Source organism: Monodon monoceros, unplaced genomic scaffold (assembly GCF_005190385.1).
Source record: "Monodon monoceros isolate NGI ecotype Baffin Bay Population unplaced genomic scaffold, NGI_Narwhal_1 Super_Scaffold_15, whole genome shotgun sequence".
Classification (NCBI taxonomy): Eukaryota; Metazoa; Chordata; class Mammalia; order Artiodactyla; family Monodontidae; genus Monodon; species Monodon monoceros.
Window position 1 is genome coordinate 39,654,108 of NW_021703771.1, and position 25,852 is coordinate 39,679,959.

The 25,852-nt window shown below is 42.0% G+C and overlaps 1 protein-coding gene across 1 annotated transcript in view; it reads left to right on the plus strand.

Annotated features, from left to right (window-relative positions):
- Positions 1-22,280, plus strand: part of FIG4 (FIG4 phosphoinositide 5-phosphatase) — a 137,929-nt gene extending 115,649 nt beyond the window's left edge. The window contains exon 23 of the mRNA XM_029223714.1: positions 21,915-22,280. Coding sequence (XP_029079547.1) covers positions 21,915-22,092 — 178 coding nt within the window. The 3' untranslated portion in view covers positions 22,093-22,280. The remainder of the gene's footprint in view (positions 1-21,914) is intronic.
- The last annotated feature ends 3,572 nt before the right edge of the window (positions 22,281-25,852 follow it).

The following is a 25,852-nucleotide window of genomic DNA, read 5'->3' on the forward strand; positions in this document are numbered from 1 at the left end:
CTGACTTCATACTATACTTGCAAAGCTACAGTTATCAAAACAAAGACATAGGTCGATGGAACAGGATAGAAAGCCCAGAAATAAACCTACACATCTATGGCCAATTAATCTATGACAAAGGAGGCAAGAATATACAATGGAGAAAAGACAGTCTCTTTAATAAGTGGTGCTGGGAAAACTGGACAGCTGCATATTCTAAGAAAGGGAATGTTCTAATTTCAAACACCATACACAAAAATAAACTCAAAATGGATCAAAGACCTAAATGTAAGACTGGATGCTATAAAACTCCTAGAGGAAAACATAGGCAGAATGCTCATTAACATAAATTGCAGTAATATCTTCTTTGATCCATCTCGTTGAGTAAACAATAAACAAATGGGACCTAATTAAACTTAAAAGCTTCTGCACAGCAAAGGAAACCATAAACAAAATGAAAAGACAACCCACAGAATGGGAGAAAATATTTGCAAACAAAGTGACCGATAAGGGATTAATCTCCAAAATATACAAACAGCTCAATATCAAAAAAAAAAACAACCTGTGGCTCCATATCAAAAAAAACAAACAACCTGTGGCTCCATATCAAAAAAACAAACAACCTGATCAAAAAATGGGCAGAAGATCTAAATAGACATTTCTCCAAAGAAGACATACAGATGGGCAAAAAGCACATGAAAAGATGCTCAACATCAATAACTATCAGAGAAATGCGAATCAAAACTACAATGAGGTATCACCTCGCACCGGTCAGAATGGACATTATTTTAAAAATCAACAAATAATGCTGAAAGGGGTGTGGAGAAAAGGGAACCCTCCTATACCATTGGTGGGAATGTAAATTGGTACAACCACTGTGGAGAATAGTATGGAGGTTCCTTAAAAAACTACAAATAGAACTACCATATGATCCAGCAATCTCACTCCTGGGCATATACCCTGAGAAAACCATAATTCGAAAAGATACATGCGCCCCTATGTTCATAGCAGCACTAACATGGAAACAACCTAAATGTCCACTGACAGATGAATGGATAAAGAAGATGTATATATATACCATAAGTTTGTTTTATTACTCAACCATAAAAGAGAATGAAATAATGCCACTTGCAGCAACATGTTGGACCTAGAGATCATCATACTAAGTGAAGTCAGATAGAGACAAATACCATATGATATCACTCGTGTGGAATCTAATTTTTTTAAAAATGATATCAATTTTTTTTTTTTTACAAAACAGACTTATAGAAAACAAACTTATGGTTACCAAAGGGGAGATGTTGGGGGGAGGGAAAGATCAGGAGCTTAGGGTGAACATACACACACACTGCTATTGATAAGATAGATAACCAGCAAAGACTTACTGTAGAGCATAGGGAACTCTATTCAGTATTCTGTGATAACCTATATGAGAGAAGAATCTGAAAAAAAATGAATATATGTATATGTATAACTGAATCACTTTGCTGTCCACCTGAAACTAACACAACACTGTAAATCAACTATACTCCAATAAAATTAAAAAATTACAGAGTGCTTACTGTATTGCAGAAGTCACAGGGAAGGATACAAATAGGCACTAGAATGTTGCCTGTTTAATCACAACAGATGGTCTTCCTCCTGCACTACACACACTGAAAGCCCCAAGGGGTGTAAGAGCCAAACTGTTTTTTCACTCATAAATTGTTTAATGCCTTCTGCAAAGAGCCCTTGCCACAAAGCTCATTAGTGAACAGTTACATCATGAAAGTTCTCTCTCATCTCATTAAAATATAAAATTGATTCAGAAGTGAGAACATACACTCACAAATATGTTCTGCAAAAGATAAGTCTGTGTCTCAGGGAAGATGCTTGTGGGCTTGGCTCTCTGTGATTGTTGCAGTTCTCTCAGTATCAGAAAGAGCGTGATTCAGAGAAGCAGTCTGTTAAGAACAGAAAGACAGCCATGAGAAATGAGATCATGTTCTCTGAATACCCAAGGGCATGCTTACATTTTACTTTTCAGATAAGATGCTTAGAAAGGTTTTATTAAATCAAGCTGCTGAAATTTTGCAGACCTCTCTCATGTGCAGACTTGGTTAATTTTTCATGTCACATGAAGTGTTGAGATAGCTGGGAGTATTTATCTCAGAGCTTAGAATCATGTGATCATTCCCTCAAGTAATACTTGAATTACTGTCCAGTGAAGCAGGGCTTTTTCAAGTTGTTTTGGGATCAGTACGTGGGACATATAGGGAGGAAGATTTAGGGTCACTGAAGAGAAAACCTTTTCAACAATTAGAGCTATCAACAGTGACATGTATGGATGGACCTAGAGACTGTCATACAGAATGAAGAAAGTCAGAAAGAGAAAAACAGATATTGTATATTAACATATGTATGTGGAATCTAGAAAAATGGTACAGATGAACCGGTTTGCAAGGCAGAAATAGAGACACAGATGTAGAGAACAAACGTATGGACACCAAGGGGGGAAAGCAGGATGGGGGTGGTGGGATGAATGGGGAGATTGGGATTGACACATATACACTAATATGTATAAAACAGATAATAAGAACCTGCTGTATAAAAAAATTAAAATTCCAAAAAACAATGACATGTAAACATTCCATTATGAAAAGTCATGAGTTCTTCTATCACTGACAGTCCTCCAGTAGAGGCTGGATAACCTTCTACCAGCAGTGTTGTAGAGTTTCTTCTTGTAATCTGAGGTTGGATAAGATGATTTGGAAGGAAGGTCATCTCTAGGATTCTGTAATTATCATTATCACAGCCATGAGACATCTGCTGGGTGGGATCATCAGAAAGTACGTGATTTATTCACCACATATTTATTAAGCACCTACTATGTGTCAGACACTGTTCTAGACACTGGAGATACAGTAAAGAACAAGACTGACAAGGTCTCTCAAGGCACTTTTGTCCTAAGATAGGCAGACAAGCACTGAACTAATAAACAAGACAATTTCATATTAGGATAAATGCCTTGAAGAGCACAAACCAGGATGATGGGAGAGAGTGGTTGGGGCAGGTAAGAGTCAGGAGCTGCTTTAAATTAGGTTTTGAGGAAAGTCTCCTTGAGGAGTTGAGGTTTGAACTGAGACCTGAATGCAGAGGAGGCGTCTGTCCTGAGATGACTGGGGAAGAGTGTTCAAAGCAGAGAGAACATGTACAGAAGACCAGGGCAGAAATAAGCTTGGCATATTTAAGAAGCAAACAGAAGACATAGAGATGGCCAACAGACACATGAAAAGATGCTCAACCGCTAATTATTAGAGAAGTGAAAATCAAAAATACATTGAGGTATCACCTCACACCAGTCAGAATGGCCACCATCAAAAAGTCTACAAACAGGGCTTCCCTGGTGACGCAGTGGTTGAGAGTCCGCCTACCGATGCAGGGGACATGGGTTTGTGCCCCGGTCCGGGAAGATCCCACATGCCGCAGAGCGGCTGGGCCCATGAGCCATGGCCGCTGGGCCTGCGTGTCCGGAGCCTGTGCTCCATAACAGGAGAGACCACAACAGTGAGAGGCCCGCGTACCACAAAAAAAAGAAAAAAAAAAAAAAAAGTCTACAAACAATAAATGCTGGAGAGGATGTGGAGAAAAGGGAACCATCCTACACTGTTGGTGGGAATGTAAGTTGGTACAGTCACTATGGAGAACAGTATGGAGGTTCCTCAAAAAAACTAAGAGTTGCCATATGATCCAGCAGTCCCACTTCTGGGCACATATCTGGAGAAAACCATATATAATTCGAAAAGATACATGCACCTCAAGTTCATTGCAGCAGTATTTACAATAGCCAAGACATGGAAGCAACCTAACTGTCCATCCACAGAGGAATGGATAAAGAAGATGTACATATATACAATGGAACATTACTCAGCCAGAAAAAAAGAACGAAATAATGCCATTTGCAGCAACGTGGATGGACCTAGAGATTATTGTACTAAGTAAGATAGGGAAAGGCAAATATCATATATCACTTATATGTGGAATCTAAAAAAAATGATACAAATGAACTTACTTACAAAACAGAAAAAGACTCATAGAAAACAAACTTATGGTTACCAAAGGGGAAAGTAGTTGGGGGAGAGAAAAATTAGGGGTTTGGGATTAACAGATACACACTATTATATATAAAATAAACAATAAGGTCCTACTGTATAGCACAGGGAACTATATTCAATATCTTGTAATAACCTATAATGGAAAAGAATCTGAAAAAGAATGTGTGTAAGCGTAAAACACACATTTGCCGTACACCAGAAACATTGTAAATCAACTATACTTCAATTTTTTGAAAGCATATAGATTAAAATACAGCAAAAACATTTCACTAAAAAAAAAAAAGCAAACAAAGCCAAGTGAGAGAGGCACAGAGGAATGTGCTTTGGGATGGAGTGAGGCATAGGTAGGGGCCAAATCTCATAGGAACTTCGCCGTTATTTATCCAGCGAGAAGCATGGGGGGTTGGCAGGGAGTCGTTTTCAGTGAGGAGTGGCATGCTCTAATGCACTCTCTAAAAGATGACTATGGGTGCTTTCTGGAGGGTGAATTGTAGGGGCCAAGGATATAAGCAAAGAGGGGAATAGGAGGAAACTCTTGAGAAGTGTGGTTTCACAGAAGCCAAGAGAAGAAAATGTTTCGAGAAGGAAGGAGTGGGCAGCAGTCTTGAAAACGGAGAAATTAACAGGGAGGTATTGATGGCCTTGAGGAGCAAATGTTTATGGGTGGTAGCTTTGCAAGCCCACTGCAGTGAATTTAGGAAAAAATGGGAAGGGGGTAAGAAAACATGGGGAGCAGAACCCATTTCAAAAATGCTGTGGAGGGATGCAGAGAAATAGGACATTGGGAGGAGGGTATAGGGATCATTTCTAGGATGGAGCTACTACAGCAGTTCTCTGTGCTGACAGGTGGGGGTCTGCAGAGAGTCAGATACTGGGGGTTCTGGACAGAGTAGTTAATTGCAGGAGAGAGATCCTTGAAAGGGCCCTGTGAATTGTTTTGCCTCTTTATTGGAATCCAAAATTTTGTTATCTTTGATGTTGATTAGTTTGTCGGAATGTTCTTGTATTAAGTTGAACCATATGAAGTTACCAATACTCATGCATTTTTGGCCTATGAAAACAGCAGTGGCTTATAATTATACCTAATAGAATTAGGATTTTCGACCTTAATTTAGACAGTTTCTCCCATAGGTCTTTATAGTTTCTATACATTCTTAATTTGGAAACAGTCTCAAACTTATCTCACAGTTGCAATTACAAGAACAAAGAATGTTTCCCTCCCCAACCGGAACCATTTGAGAGTAAGTTGCAGACCTGATATTCTCTCTCCCTAACATTTGAGTAGGTATTTTGTATAAATAAGAAGATTCTCCTATAAAATCCCAGTACAATCTAGTAAAATCAGGAAATTAACAGCAATACATTGCTGCCAACTAATCCTTCAACCCCATTCAAGCTTTTGCTAGTTGTCCCAATAATGTCCTTAATCTCAAAAGGAACTAGTCTGGCATCTCACATTGCAGTTAGTTGTCATGTCTCTTTAGTCTCCTTCATTCTAGAACAGTTCCCCAGTCTTCCTTGATTTTTCATAACTTTGACACTTTGAAGAATACAGTCTAATGACTTTGTAGAACAGCGCCCAGTCTGAGTTTGTCATGGTTATCTTTGGCAGTTTGGTAGCCAGCCTTCAAATTGGCCACACCTCCTGTTATTCAAACCCTCATGCAGTCTCCTCCCACACAGTAGCAGAGTTGATCTTTGTGACCAAGAGCATTAGACCAGAAGTGGTTAGGTTATAGAAGCGATCTCTTGGATCACTTGTTCTGGGGCAAGCAAACGTCCTATGGATAGGCCCAGATGGCAAGGAACAGAAGCATGTAGCCAACAGCCAGTGAGAAACTGAGACCTGCCAACCGTGTGAGGGAGCATGGAAGTGGATTCTCCAGCCCCAGTTAAACCTCAAGATGACTGTTGCCCCAGCCAGCAGCTGGACTTCAACCTTATAACAGACCTAAAACCAGAATCACCCAATTAAGCCACTCTCAGATTCCCGACCCCCAGAAACTCTGACATCATAAACGTTCATTGGCTTAAAGTACATAATGAATACAGGCAGGAATGTCACAGAAGTGATGGTGAGTTCTTTTTATTGCATCCTATCAGGTGGCACACAATTTCAATTCATGCCATTACTAATCATCTTTATTTCAGTCCCTTGATTAAAATGGAATCTTCTCGGCTTTTCCACTTTTTGCTCTTTTTTTCCCCTTTTAATTAATGAATATTTTGTGAGAGATACTTTGAAATGATGTAAACATCCCTTTCTTCATCAAACTTTCAATTATTTCATTTATCTATTTTTCTCAGTGTGAGATCTTGGTTTTCTGTTTTATTTGATGGGATATAGTCTGTTACTGTCATTATTTATTTTGATACTCAAATTGTTCCAAATTTCACCCGCGTTCCTTCATCCTGGCTCTTGTGTTCTCTGGACACGTCCTCATCATTCTTTAAATATATGCTTGATTTCTGGCACAAGATGTTCTAAGCTCGTCATGTTCTTTGCCTGCCCCAGCCCTGAAATCAGTCATTTCTCCAAGGACCTCAGGTTCTTTTTAGTGGAAAATGGTATTAAAGCCAAGGTGTGGGCACCATTGTCATTGGGGTGTCATTGCTCCCAGGCCCACTCAAAGGACATATATATATACTTACATATACTCACAGATGTAAATATATAGACATATGCAAATATATACATATATGTATATACAAATATATACTACATATATATATCATATAATATAAATTATATATTTGTAAGTATAATACAAATAAAATATAGATATATATCTTTAAATTCATACTGATGCCTCTAATTCGAGGGTACTCTGGGGTTATTCCGTCCGTCTCCCTTTCCATATTAGTGACCTCCCTCTCCAACAGTGAGAAACATGGCTCCATTACCCTCATTATATTTATCTGATTCATTCCCTCGTATATAACCAGTCTTCCGTCACCACTGCATCCACCCCTTCCCCCACATGGATGCCCTCTATTCAGGCACTGACACCTTTTCAGAGACACCACCCTCATGAATGCCCTCCTTATCCCCTTGGGCCCCAGGCCACCGCTCCACATGGATGTTCACACCCACTTCTCCCTGCTCAGTCTCTGACATACCACCTCAGGCTGCCCCTATACGTGGACGCCCTCCTCACTCAGGCCTAAACTCCCCACACTGGATCTGCCCTTCTCACCCCACTTGGGCTCCAACACCCCACAGGCTGCATCTCCTTGCTCTGCCCCCATCTAATGGCTTTAGGGCTGACTTGTTCAGGGGAGGAAAGGGAAGAGCAGGGCTTTGTGATTTCAGAAGGATGCCAGCATGTAAAGGGACATTCTGCGCCCCCCTCAGCTCAGTTGTGAATTTCGTCTGTAGTAGTGGGTTCCAAATTTCTGGTTATACCAGAATATCTTGGGAAGCTTGCTGAAATACAAATCTCAAGCAAACAGAAGACAACACTAAAAAACAGGGAGCAATCAAAGCATCCTTAGATAAGCTGTGACAGAGAGAGAGGCATGGACATATATACACTACCAAACGTAAGGTAGATAGCTAGTGGGAAGCAGCCGCATAGCACAGGGAGATCAGCTCGGTGCTTTGTGACCACCTAGAGGGGTGGGATAGGGAGGGTGGGAGGGAGATGCAAGAGGGAAGAGATATGGGAACGTATGTATATGTATGACTGATTCACTTTGTTATAAAGCAGAAACTAACACACCATTGTAAAGCAATTATACTCCAATAAAGATGTAAAAAAAAAAAAGCCTCCTTAGAAAATGGTTAAATAGATTATAGGGAGGCATTCAGTTTTCATTTTAGACTTTTGGTTTCTCTTTACATTTTCTACATTTATACCTTTATATTATTAATACTAATGGATTATGGGCCATGTTTTATAATTTTCTATATTAAAAACATAATTAGCAAGACTTGTTTTTTTAAGTAATACAAAATACAGACTTCCGGACCCTATAGCTGGAGATTGATTCAGTACACCTGGGCTAAGACCTGGGCATCTGTGCTTTGTAAAATTCTCCTTTGAATGTAGTGATCAGCCAGGTTGTGGAACCCCCGCTCCATCAAATCCTCCACAGGAGTTCCCTCGGCAGCTGTGTCTGAGTATCCACTGGGCAGCGTGCCCAACACCCCATCACAGATGAACATTGACAGAGATGAAGCCATATGAACTTTCTGAAAACTCAGGACAGGTAGGTTTTGGTTTGAAGGCTCATGATCCTGATAGCTCCTTCCAAAAGTCAGTTTTGTCTGATCCTTACTGTAATTAAAGTGAAGGATAACTCTGAAAAGATGCAGGTTAAGTACTCTTCAAAACTATCAAGGTCATCAGTGACAAGGTCAGTCTACTGTCACCTCCAAGAGGACCCTAAGTGGAGATGACAACTAAATATAACGTATCCTTGATAAGTTCTTGGAAAAGAAAAAGGACGTTAGGTAAAAACTAAGTATGGATTTTACTTAATAATAATGTGTCAATATCAGTTCATTAATTGCAAGAAATGTACCATCCTAATGGAAGACGTCACTAATAGGGGAGACTGGGGTATGTATGGGGTATGTTGGAACTCTCTGTATAATAGTTCTATAAATCTGAAGAGGTTCTACAATAAAAAGTCTTAGAAAAAAGATGGAGGTAACAGGAGATGTAGTGAAGTGACATGGCAGACTCAGTGATAGCACCCTGTAAATCATCAGGAAAAGGTGAAAATATTCAAATGGGCATGAAGTAGGTGTCATCACTTTCACGTGGGAGATAAGACACAGGGCCATTACTGCAGCCCTGCGTCTCCAGGAGTAACAGGCCACTGCTGCTGCTGTTCCAGGAAATTTGAGGACAGCAGGGACAGATTGCTACCAAAGGTCACCGTGGAAATGTCTGATAGATGACCAGTTGCCCTGAGGGAGAGTCTGGGCCTGCGTACAGGCGGGGAGAAAGGATGACTCTGGGAGGGGCAGTTGTATTCTTTGCCCTTTGAGAACAGCTGTTACAGGCTTGATGTGCAACCTGTCCTTTACTGGCAGAACAGACCCAGTGCTGTGCAGGGTAACCAGTTCCTGTTGCCTGTGGCTCAAAGCCAAGCTCGGTGCTTTGTGACCACCTAGAGGGGTGGGATAGGGAGGGTGGGAGGGAGGGAGACGCAAGAGGGAAGAGATATGGGAACATATGTATATGTATAACTGATTCACTTTGTTATAAAGCAGAAACTAACACACCATTGTAAAGCAATTATACTCCAATAAAGATGTAAAAAAAAGCCAACAGCAGCTGAAATGTTCACGTTATGGCCTACAAAACAGTGCAGCCAAATATCATTGGGTGCTCTCTTGGTGTTTGTAATACTAGACACAGCTGAAATAGAGGAAAAACTGCATTTCTTTTTATACTAAGGCAATATATCCTACAAAATGGGAGGGAAATCCTTCAATTTATAAATTGCATCCTAAATTGGAGGCATTTTACCTGTTTCCGGTCCAAAAATCATCTTACTTTGTCTAAAACCAAAAGTCCTTTTAAAAACAAACGACATTTTAATTTTACAGTTGTCAGAGAGAATGTAGAAGAGTATCATTCTGCCATACATGGACCAATAAAAATACTAACAGCTATGGCCCAAACATCAAAAGTACCACCATTGCCACTCATATATGTGCTTGTAGTAGACTGTCCCTTCTGTCTCCTAGGGCAGTGAACACAAATGTGCCCAACTGCTGGAAGTATCCCCTTGTTGCTAGAACCATCCAGGAACAGGGTTACCTAGGCGCCTCTGTGCTTGCTCCCGGCTAAAGCAAGAAAGAGCTGGAGCTTCCTGTGCTTTTGCACATTGGCTACGTGGTCAGAGTTCAGTTGCAGAAAACATAATCCACTCTAGGTAGATTAAACAGGAAGTGATTTATTATGGGATTTTCAGCGGCTTTCAGAATCACCAGAGGGTTAAAGAGACATTGTAGACCAAGCTGCCAGGAATGACTCCGCAAAGCACATGGCAAATCATCAGAGTGGCTGCTGCATCTGCCTAGATCCGGAAGGTATCCCAGCAGCTGCTGGCTGCAAAACCAGCCACCTCAGCTATAATCAGGAAGCTGCCACTGGGGTGGCCAACTCGAGAGCACATTGCCTTCGCCACAGTCTGCCAAAAGGACACCCTACATGTTGCTTCTTCGCATATGAGTCAGTTCCAAATCAGACTCCTGTGAGTACAAGTGGTGGGTAGAACCTAAATCACATTTTGAACCCAAATTACAAGGGAGTCTGGGATGTTATTTTTTGTTTTTCAGCCTCTGCATGCAGGAAGGGGAGTTCAGATGGATACTGAGGAATCTAATTTATGTTATCTGTCGGAGTCTGCCCTGCTAGCTACCCAGTTATCTATGCATAGTCCTCTTGCTATAAGTAGAACCCACTCCCTCCCCCATACATCACCACATCCGTAAGTCCAGGATCTCTGGGTTTTGTGCAGCTCTAAGTCCCGATGAGGCTTTTTGTGATCTCGTGACCTATAAATTAAAAGACTGCCTGTCTGCTCTCAGTATACACTGGTGGCAAAGGAGGATTAGAACTCTCCAGAAAGGGAGAGAACAGAAATATACAATTGCCATTTGTATTAGCAGTCATCAAATGCCACTAGGCAAGAATGGTGAAAGCACCCTGCTCGCATGATGGAGTGAGGTCCTTGAGTAGCCATGGGAAGGACTCCCTTGTTCATTAAAACCATGACCCAAATCTAACTGATATCCTAGCCATCTCCCATTAGCTGCAATAAAAGTAAAGCTGATAGGCAGTCATTTTTTAATTTTCCTAACTTTACCTGTATTTCTTTCTGCTGCCATAGTTGTAATAATGCTTGATTAGCCAGATGTAAGTGAACCGTGAGATTAAGAGCTCTTCCACGTTCTCCGCACTTCCCCCAAGTCTCTGCATCACTAGGATAGCAGCCACGTCTGGACCCTGTGGTATTCACCTGTCTCTGAGGAGACCAAGTCCTGATGGAGTAGAAATGGGAGTTGAGCTGGAAAAGAGTTTCTCTGAACAAAGCCCTGGGTAAGGAGAAGTGGTGTGGCAACGCCTCCCTCCGCAGCAAGGACAGTATAGCCATGCAGGCCACAATATGTCACATTTAGGGACCGTCCAGCTTTGGGGATGGGTGAAAAATATACTTTAAAAACAGACATGCCTAGTTGGTTCTGGGAAGAAGACGGCAGCAACATAGTTTTTTAAATCTCTGAATCATCACATAAAACAGAACAACTAGGGAGCACAGCCAAATACACACGGGCAGCATTTACCTCAAACCACTTAAGTTATCCACAAATCACAAAATATAAGCAGGTGGTGGAGGTAAACCGCAAACAGCCACCAGACCTGCATGATATTCGTGCTGTACGAGAGGAAGGAGTCAGGATGGGACAGCAGGGCATCTGACAGACCTGAGACCAGGAGAGCCCCAGAGTAGCTAACAGGAGTGCACTGGAAATGACTGCGGGCTAATCTGAGCACAGCAGCTGAAACTGGGAGGGGTTTTACCCAATTCAGTGCCAGCTGAGTGCAGAGGCTCTTGGTGGGTTCTGAAAAGAGCTGAGGCAGTCTGGGCCAGATTAACTCCTGAACCCGACAGCCAAAGCTCCCTTCCAGGCCAGGGCACCCGTCTGAGGAGAAAGTGCTGACAGTGGAGTCAAAGCTGGGCAGGACAGTGGCAGGAGGCAGGAGGGAAAGAGAAAGTCCAGATAGAAGAGGGGAAAGAGAAGAGGTAAAGGAAATCTCAGAAAGCAAGCTGCCATGTTTTTAAACAAGTTAGATTTTCCTGAACTACACTCCATTCTAAAGGTTCAGGAAAATTTAATTTTGCATAATGAGCAACAGAAAAGTATCGAGGTCCAAACCCATATAAAGTTATTAGGAGAATGAAAGAACACAGAGCAGAATAACATCCCTCCAATGAAAGCATGCCAGAAAGACAACTTGATAAAAGAGCTCAAAACTGAAGCATACTATTTCAAAATGAGCTTAAAATACAAAACGTTAAAATTCAAAAAGAAATGAAGAAAAAAGATTTAAGAGAAACTGTCAAATATTGGCAATAGGCAAGGAAGATTTAGCATGGATAGGAGTAGTCTTGATGAAGAAAAACAAAGGGAACAAAAAAAACACTAAAAACAGTAATGCCAATTTTTTTTCTGAAATATAAAACTACGTGTTTGAATAGCACAACACATACCTGAGAATAGTGACCAAAAATGATACAGTATAGTATGTTAACTGGACTTTAAAGGGAAAAGATCCTTTAGACATCTAAAAAGAGAAAGTGACTTTTAAGGGAAGGAAAATTAGATTATTCTCAGGCTTTATGTCAGAGAAAAAAAACTTTATGTCAGAAAAAAAAAATGGAGCACAGATGGTCCCCAGCTTACAATGGTTCAACTTAAAAGTTTTGGGCTTTACGATGGTGCAAAAGCAATATGCGTTCAATGGAAACCATACTTCAGATTTTGAATTTTGATCTTTTCCTGAGCAGTGATATACAGTATGATACTCTCTTGTGATGCTGGCTCCCACTGGACAAAGATGGGAAAATTTGCACTTCAATAAGGATATTAACTACAGTAGGATGGAACTCATCAAATATTTTTAAATCCATGAGTTTATGATGATTTTTTAAAAATCTGGTCACCTTAAAAGAATGATAAGGAGCTATTTCATTATCTGGAAAACAAAGAATCAAGCATATGACTCTGAATCATATGAATTGTACCGTTGGGTAACCAAACGAGATGAGGAAAAAAATCTTTTTAATAAAGTGCGACAGGGCTTCCCTGGTGGTGCAGTGGTTAAGAATCCACCTGCCAATGCAGGGGACACGGCTTCGAGTCCTGGTCCGGGAAGATACCACATGCCACAGAGCAACTAAGCCCGTGCGCCACAACTATTGAGCCTGCGTTCTAGAGCCCACAACTACTGAGCCCACGTGCCACAACTACTGAAGCCCACGCACCTGGAGCCCATGCTCCGCAACAAGAGAAGCCACCGCAATGAGAAGCCTGCACACTGCAACGAAGAGTAGCCCCTGCTGGCCGCAACTAGAGAAAGCCCACGCACAGCAACAAAGACCCAATGCAGCCAAAAATAAATAAATAAAATAAATATTTTTTAAGTGTGACAACTGATAAATGAAAAAAAATAAGGTAATTATCATCTGGCAATCCCCAGTGAATTAATGGATCTAAGCATTGCATATCAGTGACTGGATCTAGGCATTGCATATCAGTGACTGGGCATCAAAAAAGATAAACATCTAGACACTGTGGCCCTCCTGATGACACAGCACTCTACCACCTGTGGTCTCGCCACAGCAATTGAAGCAAATTCTCACCAAGCCTCTGGATCCAGTTGCTGGCTTGCAGGAAATATAAAGGACAGAGGAAGATTTTTGAACTGCATCATGAATATGCCATCAGCAAAACCCAGACGAGAGAAACTCTACCACCTGGTTTCTTCGACAAATTGTAAGGAAAAGATAGGAGGGAGAATCTGTAGATTAAAAGGCCTATCACACTTTTAAACTATAGTCTCAGGATGCACATTTGAATTAAAAAAAAATCTTTTTTTTTTTTTTAAAGTGCAAAGAAGTGCTTACTGTAGAAGTCAGGTTGATGGCTACTTATGAGGGGAGGGAGGGGTTGTGATGGGGATGGAGCACATAGAAGGGGCTTCTGGGTTGGCTGCCAAAATTTCGGTTTCTTGACCCAGCTTGTGTTTACCTTCTAATAATTGTGTGTGTGTTTTGTGTGGTTTTCTGTTATCTGTCTTATTTTATAATTAAAAGGTGAAAAGCATTGATAGACTTGAAGCACAGTAGTTTTCCATGATAAATATTAGGTAAGCATTGTTAGTTTTTTTTTTTTTCAATGTATATGTATGGCAGTGATGTTATGACATTTTAACCAAAACCTTTACTCTCACAAGCTCGTAATAGTCTCTAAGGCTCTTATGTATAACAGTGTAAAATAGAAAGTCACATGTTAAAAGCAATTGTACTTTTGTTTCAGTGTCTGCACAGTGGAATGGACATTGTAAAAATGAGGTCACATGGACTCATTTGAAGTATATCACTGTGGGGAGTGTTGATACACACACACACACACACAGCCCTTCCCTCAGCGTTACGTTTAAAGAAAATATATGTATATATTAGTATATATAAGCATAACTGTTACATATAAATATATCTATGTACATAACATACATGTGCATGTGTATATACATACATACACTTTTTTCATCTAGTTGATCTGATGAAAAATAAGTCTTCACAAGATAGTTTTTTGTCAATCGTACCTCAGAGTAAAGCTTAAAAAGAAAAAAAATGTTTAGCAGCCTTAGACATTCACATGCATGGATTTCTTTGATATATTAAGGTCATTGTGTACTTTGATCTATAAATAACTTTTCTCTCTTGTTAGTGTGGCTTAGGCTTAGGCATTAAATCCTAACTTTTGTGAGACTGCAGTGCCTTTCTGGCTGGCCTGTCACTGACATGGCTCCCTGACACGTTGAAGGCAGATAAGTGTTGGAGAAACACACACAATAAGAGTTTTGCTGTCCTCACACTCCATAACCAAATGACATACTCCTCTCCTATCAAAATCTATAAAGACCTAGTCTACAGTAAGCAGTTGAGATTCCTTACTGCTGAGCCTTTGAAGGGCCTTATATACAGACAGGGCTGCCTGCACCCCTGGTCTACAAGACTGTACATTTTATGTTCCATCATCACCGATTATATTCTTTAGTTCCTTCTCATCACCCCTTTTGCTCCTTCTAATGGTGGGTTGTTTAGGGACTGGCATTATTGTCATATTTGCTTTAATGCATTTTAACCTGCTTGTGAAATTTCTAACCTCTCTTCCAGTATCTCTGCTGGAGGACGGTTCAGTCATCCTATTGTAATAGCAGCTGTTCAAAGGATTTGGAATTTGTTTGGATTTGAAGGAATCAGATTTATACACTATTCTGTATCTCGCTCATTAGCTCTCACTGGCATAACAAGACTGAAAATTTAATTGGACTTTGGGGAAATCATGCATTAGGTTCGTAGCATTTTGTGTGTATTATATAGACTTGCTGTTTTAGTAGGAATAAAAAGTAAATTTTTTTTACCTTGATGATGTTTAGAATGTCATCAGCAGCTAATAGCATAGCTTCATGTCCTAATACATGGATAAGTGTTTGCCCCTCAAGCCTGTTGCCTTTACTGTGATGTCATGTATGTCTACCCAAAGACACATACAAGTGCCCTTGGTTGGGGGGTCGGGGCAGTGCGTATGTGTGGAAGGTAGCAAATGTGCTTGCCCGTATCTCCAACACTGAAACTGGCTTGACAGGGTGTATGAAAGCAAATTACATAGGCAGAGCCTGCTTTCTAGAATCCCGGGATATAGGGACTGTTTTGCCTTTTGTTTCGTTTTATTAGAGGTGGTTTGAAGATTGACACATTCCTCTTGATTTCAGGCCATTTAGTGAGTTTGTTCATCTGAGTCATTGTTTTCTCACCTCTAAAGGGGGATTAGAACGCACCCCTCCTGCCTCAGCCTTGTTTTCTGAGCTACTTGGATAGTTTTGCCCTGCTAGAAAGCACCTCGGCTTCCCCTCAGTGCCCCACCGCCCACCTTATGGTTATCTGAGGCCAGACTTCTGCTGGAAATCCTACCTCCTTATCATCTAGACTCTAGATTCTAGAGCAATCCAAATCACACTGCTTTCAGGTTCTGAATTTAGAAAGCCAAGGTAAAATCATCTTCCTTAAACAGACGCCATTCATTCATTCAGGGAGTAATTATTGAACACTTACTATATGCCAAAGATTCTTCCGGGCATTGGGGTTAAAGAGGTAAGCAAGATAGAATTCACATCGTGGAAAATATATAAACAGATAAATAAAAGATCAGATAGTGATAAGTGCTATGCAGGGACATATTACATTAAGGCAATGAGTTTAGAAAGAGATACTCAGAATTTCTGAGAAAAAAATAGCAGGAAAGAGGTTCTAGAACAGTCTGTCCAATGGCACTTTCTGTGATGAAGGAAATGTTCTGTACCGCACTGTTCAGTGCAGTAGCCACTAGCCACATGTGGTTATCAGGAACTTGAAATGTGGTTAGTGCTACTGAGGAGCTAATTTTAAATTTTAGTTAATTTTAATTAATTTAAATAAATATAAATTTAAATAGGCACATGTGGCTAATGGCTGCCATATTGGACAAGCACGATTTGAGAGCTACATTTTGGACTTAGGTGTCTATACTTGTACACTGAATGGGAGGAATATGCAGCATTATCTTGATTTTTTAACATGAAGAAGCAAACACATTCTCACCATATCATCTTGGTAGAATAGATTCGTGACTAGACTTCAGTGTATGAGTACTTTGTTGGAAAGATACAAGCAACCTAATAAGGGAAGTAACGAGAAGCAATGGATGGTCACAAAAAGATGTTAGAATGGCACCCACAAACTGAGGGCTAAAGGCTGTAAGCAATATTAAAAGCTAGAAAGAGAAAATCATTGCAGGGACTTCCGTGGTGGTCCAGTGGTAAAGAATCCACCTTCCAATGCAGGGGACACGGGTTCGATCCCTGGTTGGGGAACTAAGATCCCACATGCCACAGGGCAACTAATCCCGCATGCCACAACTACTGAGCCTGTGCGCTGCAAGCCACAGAGCCCACATGCTCTGGAGCCTGTGTGCCGCAACTAGAGAGAGAAAACCCGTATGCCACAGCGAGAGAAGCCTGCGCACAGCAACGAGGAGCCCGCATGCCACAACAAAAGATCCCACGTGCCACAACTAAGACCAGACGCAGCCATAAAAATAAAATAATTTTTTTTAAATGATTGCATGGCAATGTGTGCCATAGGCCCCTCTGCCAGTTAGGAAATAATAGCCCTTGTTGCTTAATAGAAATTACAAAGCCGGCAGAAAGACAAATAGAATAATAAAGGACTTGTGCTATTAAGACATTTAGCTGAGGTTTTACCCCACTGAGACTGGAGCATCTGATCAACTTTGATCCTGCCCTAATGATTGTTTTCTCCCAGAAGGTAGAGGAAAGTAATGAGAAGAATGACCTAATGCTGACCATTATCTGCAAATAAGGCTGTTGGTCAGGGTCTTCCATAAGGGCCTCTTCACCTGTAATATTTTTTTTTTTTTTTTTATTTTGCGGTACGCAGGCCTCTCTCTGTTGTGGCCTCTTCCGTTGCGGAGCACAGGCTCTAGACACGCAGGCTCAGCGGCCATGGCTCACGGGCCCAGCCGCTCTGCAGCATGTGGGATCTTCCCAGACCAGGGCACGAACCCGTGTCCCCTGCATCGGCAGGCAGACTCTCAACCACTGCGCCACCAGGGAAGCCCTGTAATATTCTTTTGATTCTATCACACAGTCATGAACCAACAGAACCATTTGGTGATGTGAAAACAGCAACTTGGGAAAACTTGGAGTTTGTGGTAGCAACAGAAGGGATCACCAGGAAAGGAAATATATCCTGTGATTAGAACCATTACTAGGGCTACCCTGCTGGCGCAGTGGTTGAATCCGCCTGCTGATGCAGTGGACACGGGTTCATGCCCCGGTCTGGGAAGATCCCACATGCCGCGGAGCGGCTGGGTCTGTGAGCCATGGCCGCTGAGCCTGCGCGTCCGGAGCCTGTGCTCCGCAACGGGAGAGGCCACAACAGTGAGAGGCCCGCGTACCGCAAAAAAAGAAAAAAAAAGAACCATTACTAAATTTTCTGGAAAAGCCAAATGGGTTTGGTGTGTGCCAAAATGCACATCATAGAAAAAGTATAAGATTTTAACATATTGGAAAAGTATCACATGTATAAAATTATTGAAATTATACACGTATTATCTAGTTCTTCTATCACCAACCACAAATCGTCATATCATTACTAAATCTGGAAGACATTTCAGTCTGACCATTTTCTTGTCAAACCAACATATGCTTATTGGGTACTCAATATGTATAAGTCAGAAATACCCTCAATGGGAATTGAACTTTTAAAGGGACTCAAACTTTCGTTATGCCTCCAAGTGTAAGATACCATTACTATAGGACATGGCCTTATTATAACCAAACGAGTAATAACACATTTAAGAAAGAGCATAAAAGGGCACCAATAAGGATCTTCTTTAAAAATATGTAGTGTGTCTAATGAATTTCTGCCTAAAGTGTTTCTCTTCTGTGAATGGGAACCGCAGTTAAGGCTAAGTGTCATCAATCCTTAGTGTTGAGTACACTGAGCCCATAAATGAACTAAAGACGACCGCAACATTCCTTGAGAGGAAATACAGAGGCTTCCTTGAAGATGGGACTAGGTTTTGTAGATAAAATGAGCCTGCAAATTTGTAATTATAATAATCCATCTCCAAAAAGACTACTAGCATTTGAATTAAGGGCAATAAGTCTTATCCCTTTGAGGACTGTGGGGAGAAGCTGAAAACAAAAATTCTGTTTATGGACAGCAGAGAAATGTCGGACGTTTCTTCCACCATGAAAGTGCAATAATAAGCCATCTCTCTCTACTGGAATGAATAAAAGAAAGTAGCCTTACAATTTCCACATCATTTAGTGTTTAAACACTGGTCTTTTCACCCAGAAACAAATGCCATCTAAGCTAATAAAAAGACTATTACATGTAGTGTTGGAAGTGTTATTGGGGTTACCTCCATCTCTTTCCAGTGCCCCTCAGAGACAAGGTGCCCACCAGCAGCCCCTTGTGAGGGTCTTGGATGTTTTTGTATTTCTTCCTTGCCTTGCATAAGCCAACGGGGAAATCAAGTGTGAGGACATTAGGAAATGTAATATTGCTACTCAGGTCTTTACAGTTAAGTGTTAAATGATGCTTGCTCAATGTAGGATTAGTGGTAGTATATCATTTAAGAAGAAAGTTTCTACTTAAAAATGTTCAATGCTGTTGACTGACCACAAATAAGATTTTATTTAGCATTTTAGATTAGTTTGGTCTCCTTAGACCAAAGATTCTCAAACTTTAGCAAGTAGCAAAATCAACACCACAGTGAGGTGGTGTTGAAGCCCTAAACCCACCTGCCACTCAGTCTGATACCATTTAAGGCTGATGTTGACATTTCACATTTAGAGTGTTTGTAATGGTTTTTCATTACTCCACGGGGCATTGAAGCAGTTTACTGAGAAGTAGGGTGAGGACTCCTGATTGATTTACTGATAAGAAACCCCAGGCAGTGGGTGGAAGTGGCTGGTCTGTGGCCCTGTTCATGGTTGTCCCAGCCCTGCTGCTGTTCCCCCTACAGCCTGCCCACCCGTGTATTCAGCTGAGCTGCCAGAGGACAAAACAATGACGTGATGACTTGGATTCTCCTTTTCTCAGTTGCATTAAGGTTTAGTTCCCAGATGGTATCTCTCTGGTGTGATGCCTGCTGGAAAGCTCTTGGTTAATGCACACAGGGTTGCAGGCAAAGGTCTAGCTTCAAAGCACAGAAACCATTAGTCCCATTTTTAAATTGACTTTAAATGTCTCATCTATGAAATGGAGGGTGTAGACACTAGACAGGTGTGGATGGTGTGGTCCAGGAGTTGCTGTGGCCAGCACTTTGATGACAATCTCTAAAACCGCTAATGAAGCCTCCTTTTTAAGTGTTCAGGTTAAAATGGTTTGACCCTGAATATTAACAACCGTTAAAGAATTCTAGCATCTTGCTTTGAATTATGTACATGACTGAAGAGTTGCTATGATTTTGTGAGGGAAAATTGAGAAGAAGAGTTCATACATTAATCATCCCAACCATTTGTCATTATAACGTTACTTTTGTATTTTGAAGAAAAGCACTGCTGCCAAGCTGGAATTCAAATTGACTCAGCTCACGATTCTTTCACCTGGGTCTTTTTTTTTTTTAAAACTTCGAGTAAATCACTATCCTTTAGGTTATTTATTTATTTAAATAAGGGTGTAGTCTAATATCATGTGAAATTATTAGAGTGCTTTGGAAAAATGAGTATTTCATAAGCCATTTACCAAATCTGAGTTTAAATATATTACCCCAAGGTCAAAACAATTGAGGTTGACTTCCAGAAAGAATATTCCACCTTTAATTGTATTTTATTTCACAGCGATTTTAAGCAGAGTCTCCAGCCAAGGCAGGATGTGTTAGTTTTCTAAAGGCAAAGTACAGGGAGCTACCTTGACTGTTTTCTAGGAGAGTAAGAAAGACCTAAGTGTAATTGTAACGCATCCTATGAGGATGGAGGGTTTTACTGGACAACTCTTGTCTCCCTTTGTGTGTCGCTCACTGCACCTTCCTAGTGTCCCACAAAATGTTGACGTTGCAAGTACAGTCCTAGCTGGGTCTGAGGTTCAGTTCTGCTTCTGACTGCAGGGAATCCCCCCCAGCTCCAGGGGTCCCAGCTCACCAAACAGCCAGGCGTCCAGGATGCCTTTCTGGTCCTCTGATAAGATGTACATGAGCAAGACTGAGGTCCCAGCCCAGCAGAATAGATTCTCCAGATCTTTTCTCTTTGTGGTCTTGGTACCCTGATGTGGAGAACCAACCCCCCCACTCCTCCGCAGGGCCAGCCCTGGGCTAAGCAGTAGAGTGTGCTGTCATTGTACCCCCAAGTCCCTCACAAGGTGTAGCGTACCATCCTCGCCTACCCATGGCCTGCCTCTTCTTGACCTTCCCACACACGCTCACTCTGCAGCACACCTGACTTGGTGGTTGATTCATCCCTACAGGGCCTGCCCCCAGCCAAGGAGGTAACAACTAGCAGGTGCTCACGCTGCGATGAGTTACGCGTGTGTCAGGCACCCAGCTGCATTTTAACAAGGCCTTTTTTGGAGACAGCGCCTTCCCCGAGGGTGGATGGAAATTTCAAGCACTATGGCAGTCTAGGTGGGGTGGGAATGGAGGGATATTTTTGAATAGAGAGGTTCTTGGGTGCTTTTCAAATCATCCCAGAAAGGAAGGAAGCTGCCTATTACAGATTTACACTCTCATCCAAAAAATCTGAAGCCAGATGTGTTTCAGAATTCAGAATTTTGGGGGTGTTAGCATATACCTTATAAGAACATCCCCAGTGTGATCTGAGGCTGATAAATAAACACATTAATATTCACGTGAAGTGGGCCGAGTATTGTATGTTGTACCACCAGATGAGTTTCAATTGGGTCGGGTTTTGCTGGCAAAGTAAATAACGTTTGGTTATTACAGCTTTTAGGATTTCAGAATTGCAGCTAAGGAATTGTGCACTGGTAATTACTAACAATAGTACACTTTTATTGAGCACCAATAGTGTGCCAGGCACTATGCTAAAGGAACACTTTACAGATATAAACTCATTTACTCCTGCCATCAACCTGTGAGGTAGGAATTATTAGTATCCCCTGCTTCACCGATTCCTACTACTAAGTCCTACTGAGGAAACTATTGAGTACGTACCAGGTACCAAGGAGAGAGAGCGAAAAGTCTGTACAGCCCCCACCTCAGGCTACTTAAGTCATGTGAGGGAGGCAGATGGGCACACAGACATGGGTGTGCCCAGGGCTGCGGGAACAGAGGAGGGGTGCCCCTCCAGCCTGCATGCCAGGAAAGGCTCCCTGGGCAAGTGCTGGTCCTGCTCTTTCAGGCAGAGGAGGAAGCCAACCGAGAGGGAACAGGGAGGTCACTAGCACCACTTGTTACTACTAAGTTCACTCATTCAAGGTCAGTGGCTCTCAAGAGCTTTTGAGGTCAAGGTCCCTATGGTCTTTTATTTTCTTTAATGTAGCTCTGTCCTCGCTTCTCTTCTGTAGAACACCTATCTCAGCTTTCTCCCAAGACAACATCTATGAAGTTCAGCCTCCACAAGTAGACAGAAAATCTACAGAGATCTTCCAAGCCCACATCCAGGCCAGTCAAGGTATCATGCAGCCCCTGGGGAAAGAAGACACCTCCATGTACCGAGAATACATCAGAAACCGCTACCTGTGAAGGGACAGCAGGTCCCCAGAGTGGCCCAGAGGGGGACCAACAAAGTCCCATTTACTTATGCTCTAACTTGTTTGTCTCATCTTAAAAAGGTAATTTCCCTTCAGTCCTTTACATCAGAAGGCTTTTACTCTTTTTGTAACTGGGGAATTACAAATCATTGGTAGTAAAGAAATGACTGAATATTTTGCTGTCGTTGCCTTTGCTTTATTTTAGAGATACTTTGCTTAGAAATGTGGTTAATCTAGTATCACACCGTCACACTAAAATGTTAACAGGTATTTATTGCGGACCGGCTGTGTGCCAGGCCCTATGGTAGAGTCTGGGAATATCATAGTAAGCAAAATAGGCCAAAATTTTCCTCCCGTGTTTTTCTTTGTAGTTAATATTTTAAAAAATTTATTCTGATGGTTATGTTAACTTAATGTCTTGATTTAAAAAATGTGTTCTTTTGAAAGTCCTCGTTCTTAGGAAATAAACACTGAAATATTTATAGATAAAGAGACAAGATGTCAACAAAATGCTCTCCAGTGGTTCAGGAAAAAAATACATGATAAAGCAAATGCAGCAAAATGTTAATAAATGGTAAATCTGGAAAACAGTAAACAGAAGTTCTTTGAACTTCTGTGAATATAAAATTATATCAAAATAAAACATTAAAAATGTATTACTGGGCTTCCCTGGTGGCGCAGTGGTTGAGAGTCTGCCTGCCGATGCAGGGGACACGGGTTCATGCCCCGGTCCGGGAAGATCCCACATGCCGTGGAGCGGCTGGGCCCGTGAGCCATGGCCGCTGAGCCTGTGCGTCCAGAGCCTGTGCTCTGCAACGGGAGAGGCCACAACAGTAAGAGGCCCGTGTACCGCAAAAAAAAAAAAAAAAAAAATTTATTACTCTGCATAGCTTTTATGGTGAGCAGTTGCATTACATAATTTGATGTCTAGTCAGGGTTGACATGCCATGTATACGTATGGTTTGCTCTCCACAGCCAAATATAATGTGGACAACTTTCTGCATTTTCTGACAGTTTTACACAAATGATTTGACCTTATTATGTCTATGCTTTTTTTTTTTTTTTAAATAAAACAAGTTCTCAGTTTTTCCTTCTCACAAATAAAGAAAACCAAGCCATCTAAAGGGATCAGCCTTTTGTCCTGATGTTCAGGAGGAAAAGAAAGTTATCTAGTTATTACAGAGTATAACTACTCATGATGTGTAACACTGCTTGCTGTAAGTCTGCTTGCGTGACCTTTAAGGTATCACCAACCCCGGGATTCTGGGATTCTATGTAGTGTCCTGTGTTGCAGATAAAATTCAGATGGTTTTGACCGATGCCATCGTAAAGTCAGGATTAAAGGATGATGAAACAATTGGCAAGAGGAGTTTTGGTTGGCACAGTTTGGATATTGTTGGGCTGCACCCCACAGGCCTGCAAGGCCTGTATAGGTCCAGCTTCAAGACTGAAGAAAGCCTGGAGTCAGCGACAGAGACGTCAATGATTTCACAGATAGGGGGAGCTTACACATCTGAAGCAAGGTTCCGGAGTGACACCCCACCACGTGGGCCTGATGGCAGGCAGGACGTGGTGGCAGTCTTTGCTCCCAGGGAGGGGAGCTGTTACCAGTTATAGGGGGAATTGATGTCACGTGGCTCATCGGTTACCAGAGAAATGACCAGAGGGGCAGGCCCCTCACCACCCCTTTGATAAGCTATCAGGTGGAGCTGTCCTAATCTAAAGACTAGAACAGTCGCCGGCTGCGAGGTTTGGGGCAAGTATGTAGGAAGGGCGGTCATGTGAGTAGGGGGTAGGTGAGACAGGCTCTGGTGGAGCGGGGGACGTACAGAGAGCAGGAGATCAGCCACCTTGGGTGGCCTGCTCGTACGCTCCCCCTCTGCATACCCTGCACAACGCTAACAATCTTGGTCCAGCCCTCTTCTGTGACATTCCTGGGGTCAGGTATGTGGCAGGGATGGGGGCGGTGGCCGGTGGGGGGACCTGCAACCAGATACCACGATACAGTACAGGCAGCTGCCGCCAAAGAGAATCGAAAGCAAGATAGTACCTAGTATGCTAAGAACAGTCATTCGCCAGGATGTGGGCAATTTTGGAGCCAAGCACTTACCAGGTCAATGGAGAGGGAGTCATTGTAGCTGCGCCCTATCCAGTTACCAGAAAGGTAAGGCCACCCCTGGTTTTCACAGACCCAGACGCACCCTCATGGGGAGGGGAAGGCCCAGCTCTAAAACATTCTGGTGGCCTAGCCGGGAGTCAGCACAGTTACAAGTGTGCCACCCCATGTTATGTTCAGTGCCACTAGGGGTGGACCCATTAGGTCTTTCCAAACAAAAAATAATCCCACTAGTCGGACTTATGTGTCCAGAAGCCAGCCTATTCCACTCCACATTGCACAGTCCAGGGAGGCTCACGGGCAGTCACCCTGGTAAAACGTCTGATTCGTGGTATGGTAACATTTACTGACAGGGGTCTTTCTGACATACTGGCGTGCAGACAGGAAGATGTTCAGTCTTTCCCCCCCCCCCATTGTCAGTCATCCCCACACGGTTGCATTAGCTGGGTCAATTTTTCATGGAAGTCCAGAGGGAGAGGAAGACGACAACAGTATCTCACTGTAGACGCAGCAATTAGACTCATTTCACAGTGAGGCCATTGTTGATGCTCAGCCCTTGAGTAGACTTCCTCTGCTCAGGGCGAAATGTAAGCCATCTAACACCCAGGGGAGATCATGACAATTAAGCAATATACAAACAGTAACTGCATTCTGAGCGCCTGTGGTTTCTGTCCTGGTCTGCAACACAGTTCAGAAAACTCAGGTTTTCAGTAATACAGGAATGAGTCTAAAATCACGTTCACAATAACCACGTAGTTTTACCCTTGTAACAACCACAGCTACTCCATTTTGACTTTCAAATGCCTTCCCCTCCTTAGTGGCCAAAGTAGATGTTCAACGCATGTTCAGTAGGCCACGAAACAGGCCACTGTGTTCAGTAAAGTTCAAGTTAAACCATGTGTAAACCTGAATGATTTCCCCATACCTCCACATGTGAAGATTTTTCCATAATTTCCCCTTTTGATTGCAGAACTTTCGATAGCCCAAAGTACCTATCCCACAAAGCCAGGGTGAATTGCTGCCTGCCTGCCCTAGGTCCAGATCATGTCCCTTTGTGTTAGACCTCCTTTATATTTGCCTAGTTATCCACGTTGGGGAAAAACTGATGAGATATGAACAAGCTCAGAGGTAGTTGATGCAGAATTCGAGGCTATACATTTTACCAATTATTGAATTGTTACACAAGCAGACTTACAGCAAGCAGTGTTACGCATGAGTAGTTATACTCTAATAACTAGATAATTTTCTTTTCCTCCTGAACATCAGGACAAAAGTGTGGCTAATGCAATAACTTTCATAAATCTAGACCTCAATTAGCAGAACTAGAATTTAACATCCACTGAAACACAATATTTTTCTCTCTAAAACTACCCTTATTTCCACCAGACACAATCAAATCAAGACTAATTTGCTTGCAAAATAAGTCTGGTCAGTTGACCACATAGGCTCCTCCAAACTGGCTGTGGTAGAACTCCTCAGAAGGAGGACTGAATTCCCAAAAGGCTTCTCAAAGCCAGGAAAGCCATGCCAAAGGCCTGCCATCAGACTCCACCTCAGTGGATTTCTCTCTTCTAGAGGTCCCCAAATACTGAGATTCCTGCACATGCCAGGAGACAGTCTTTCCCATTCACCTGAT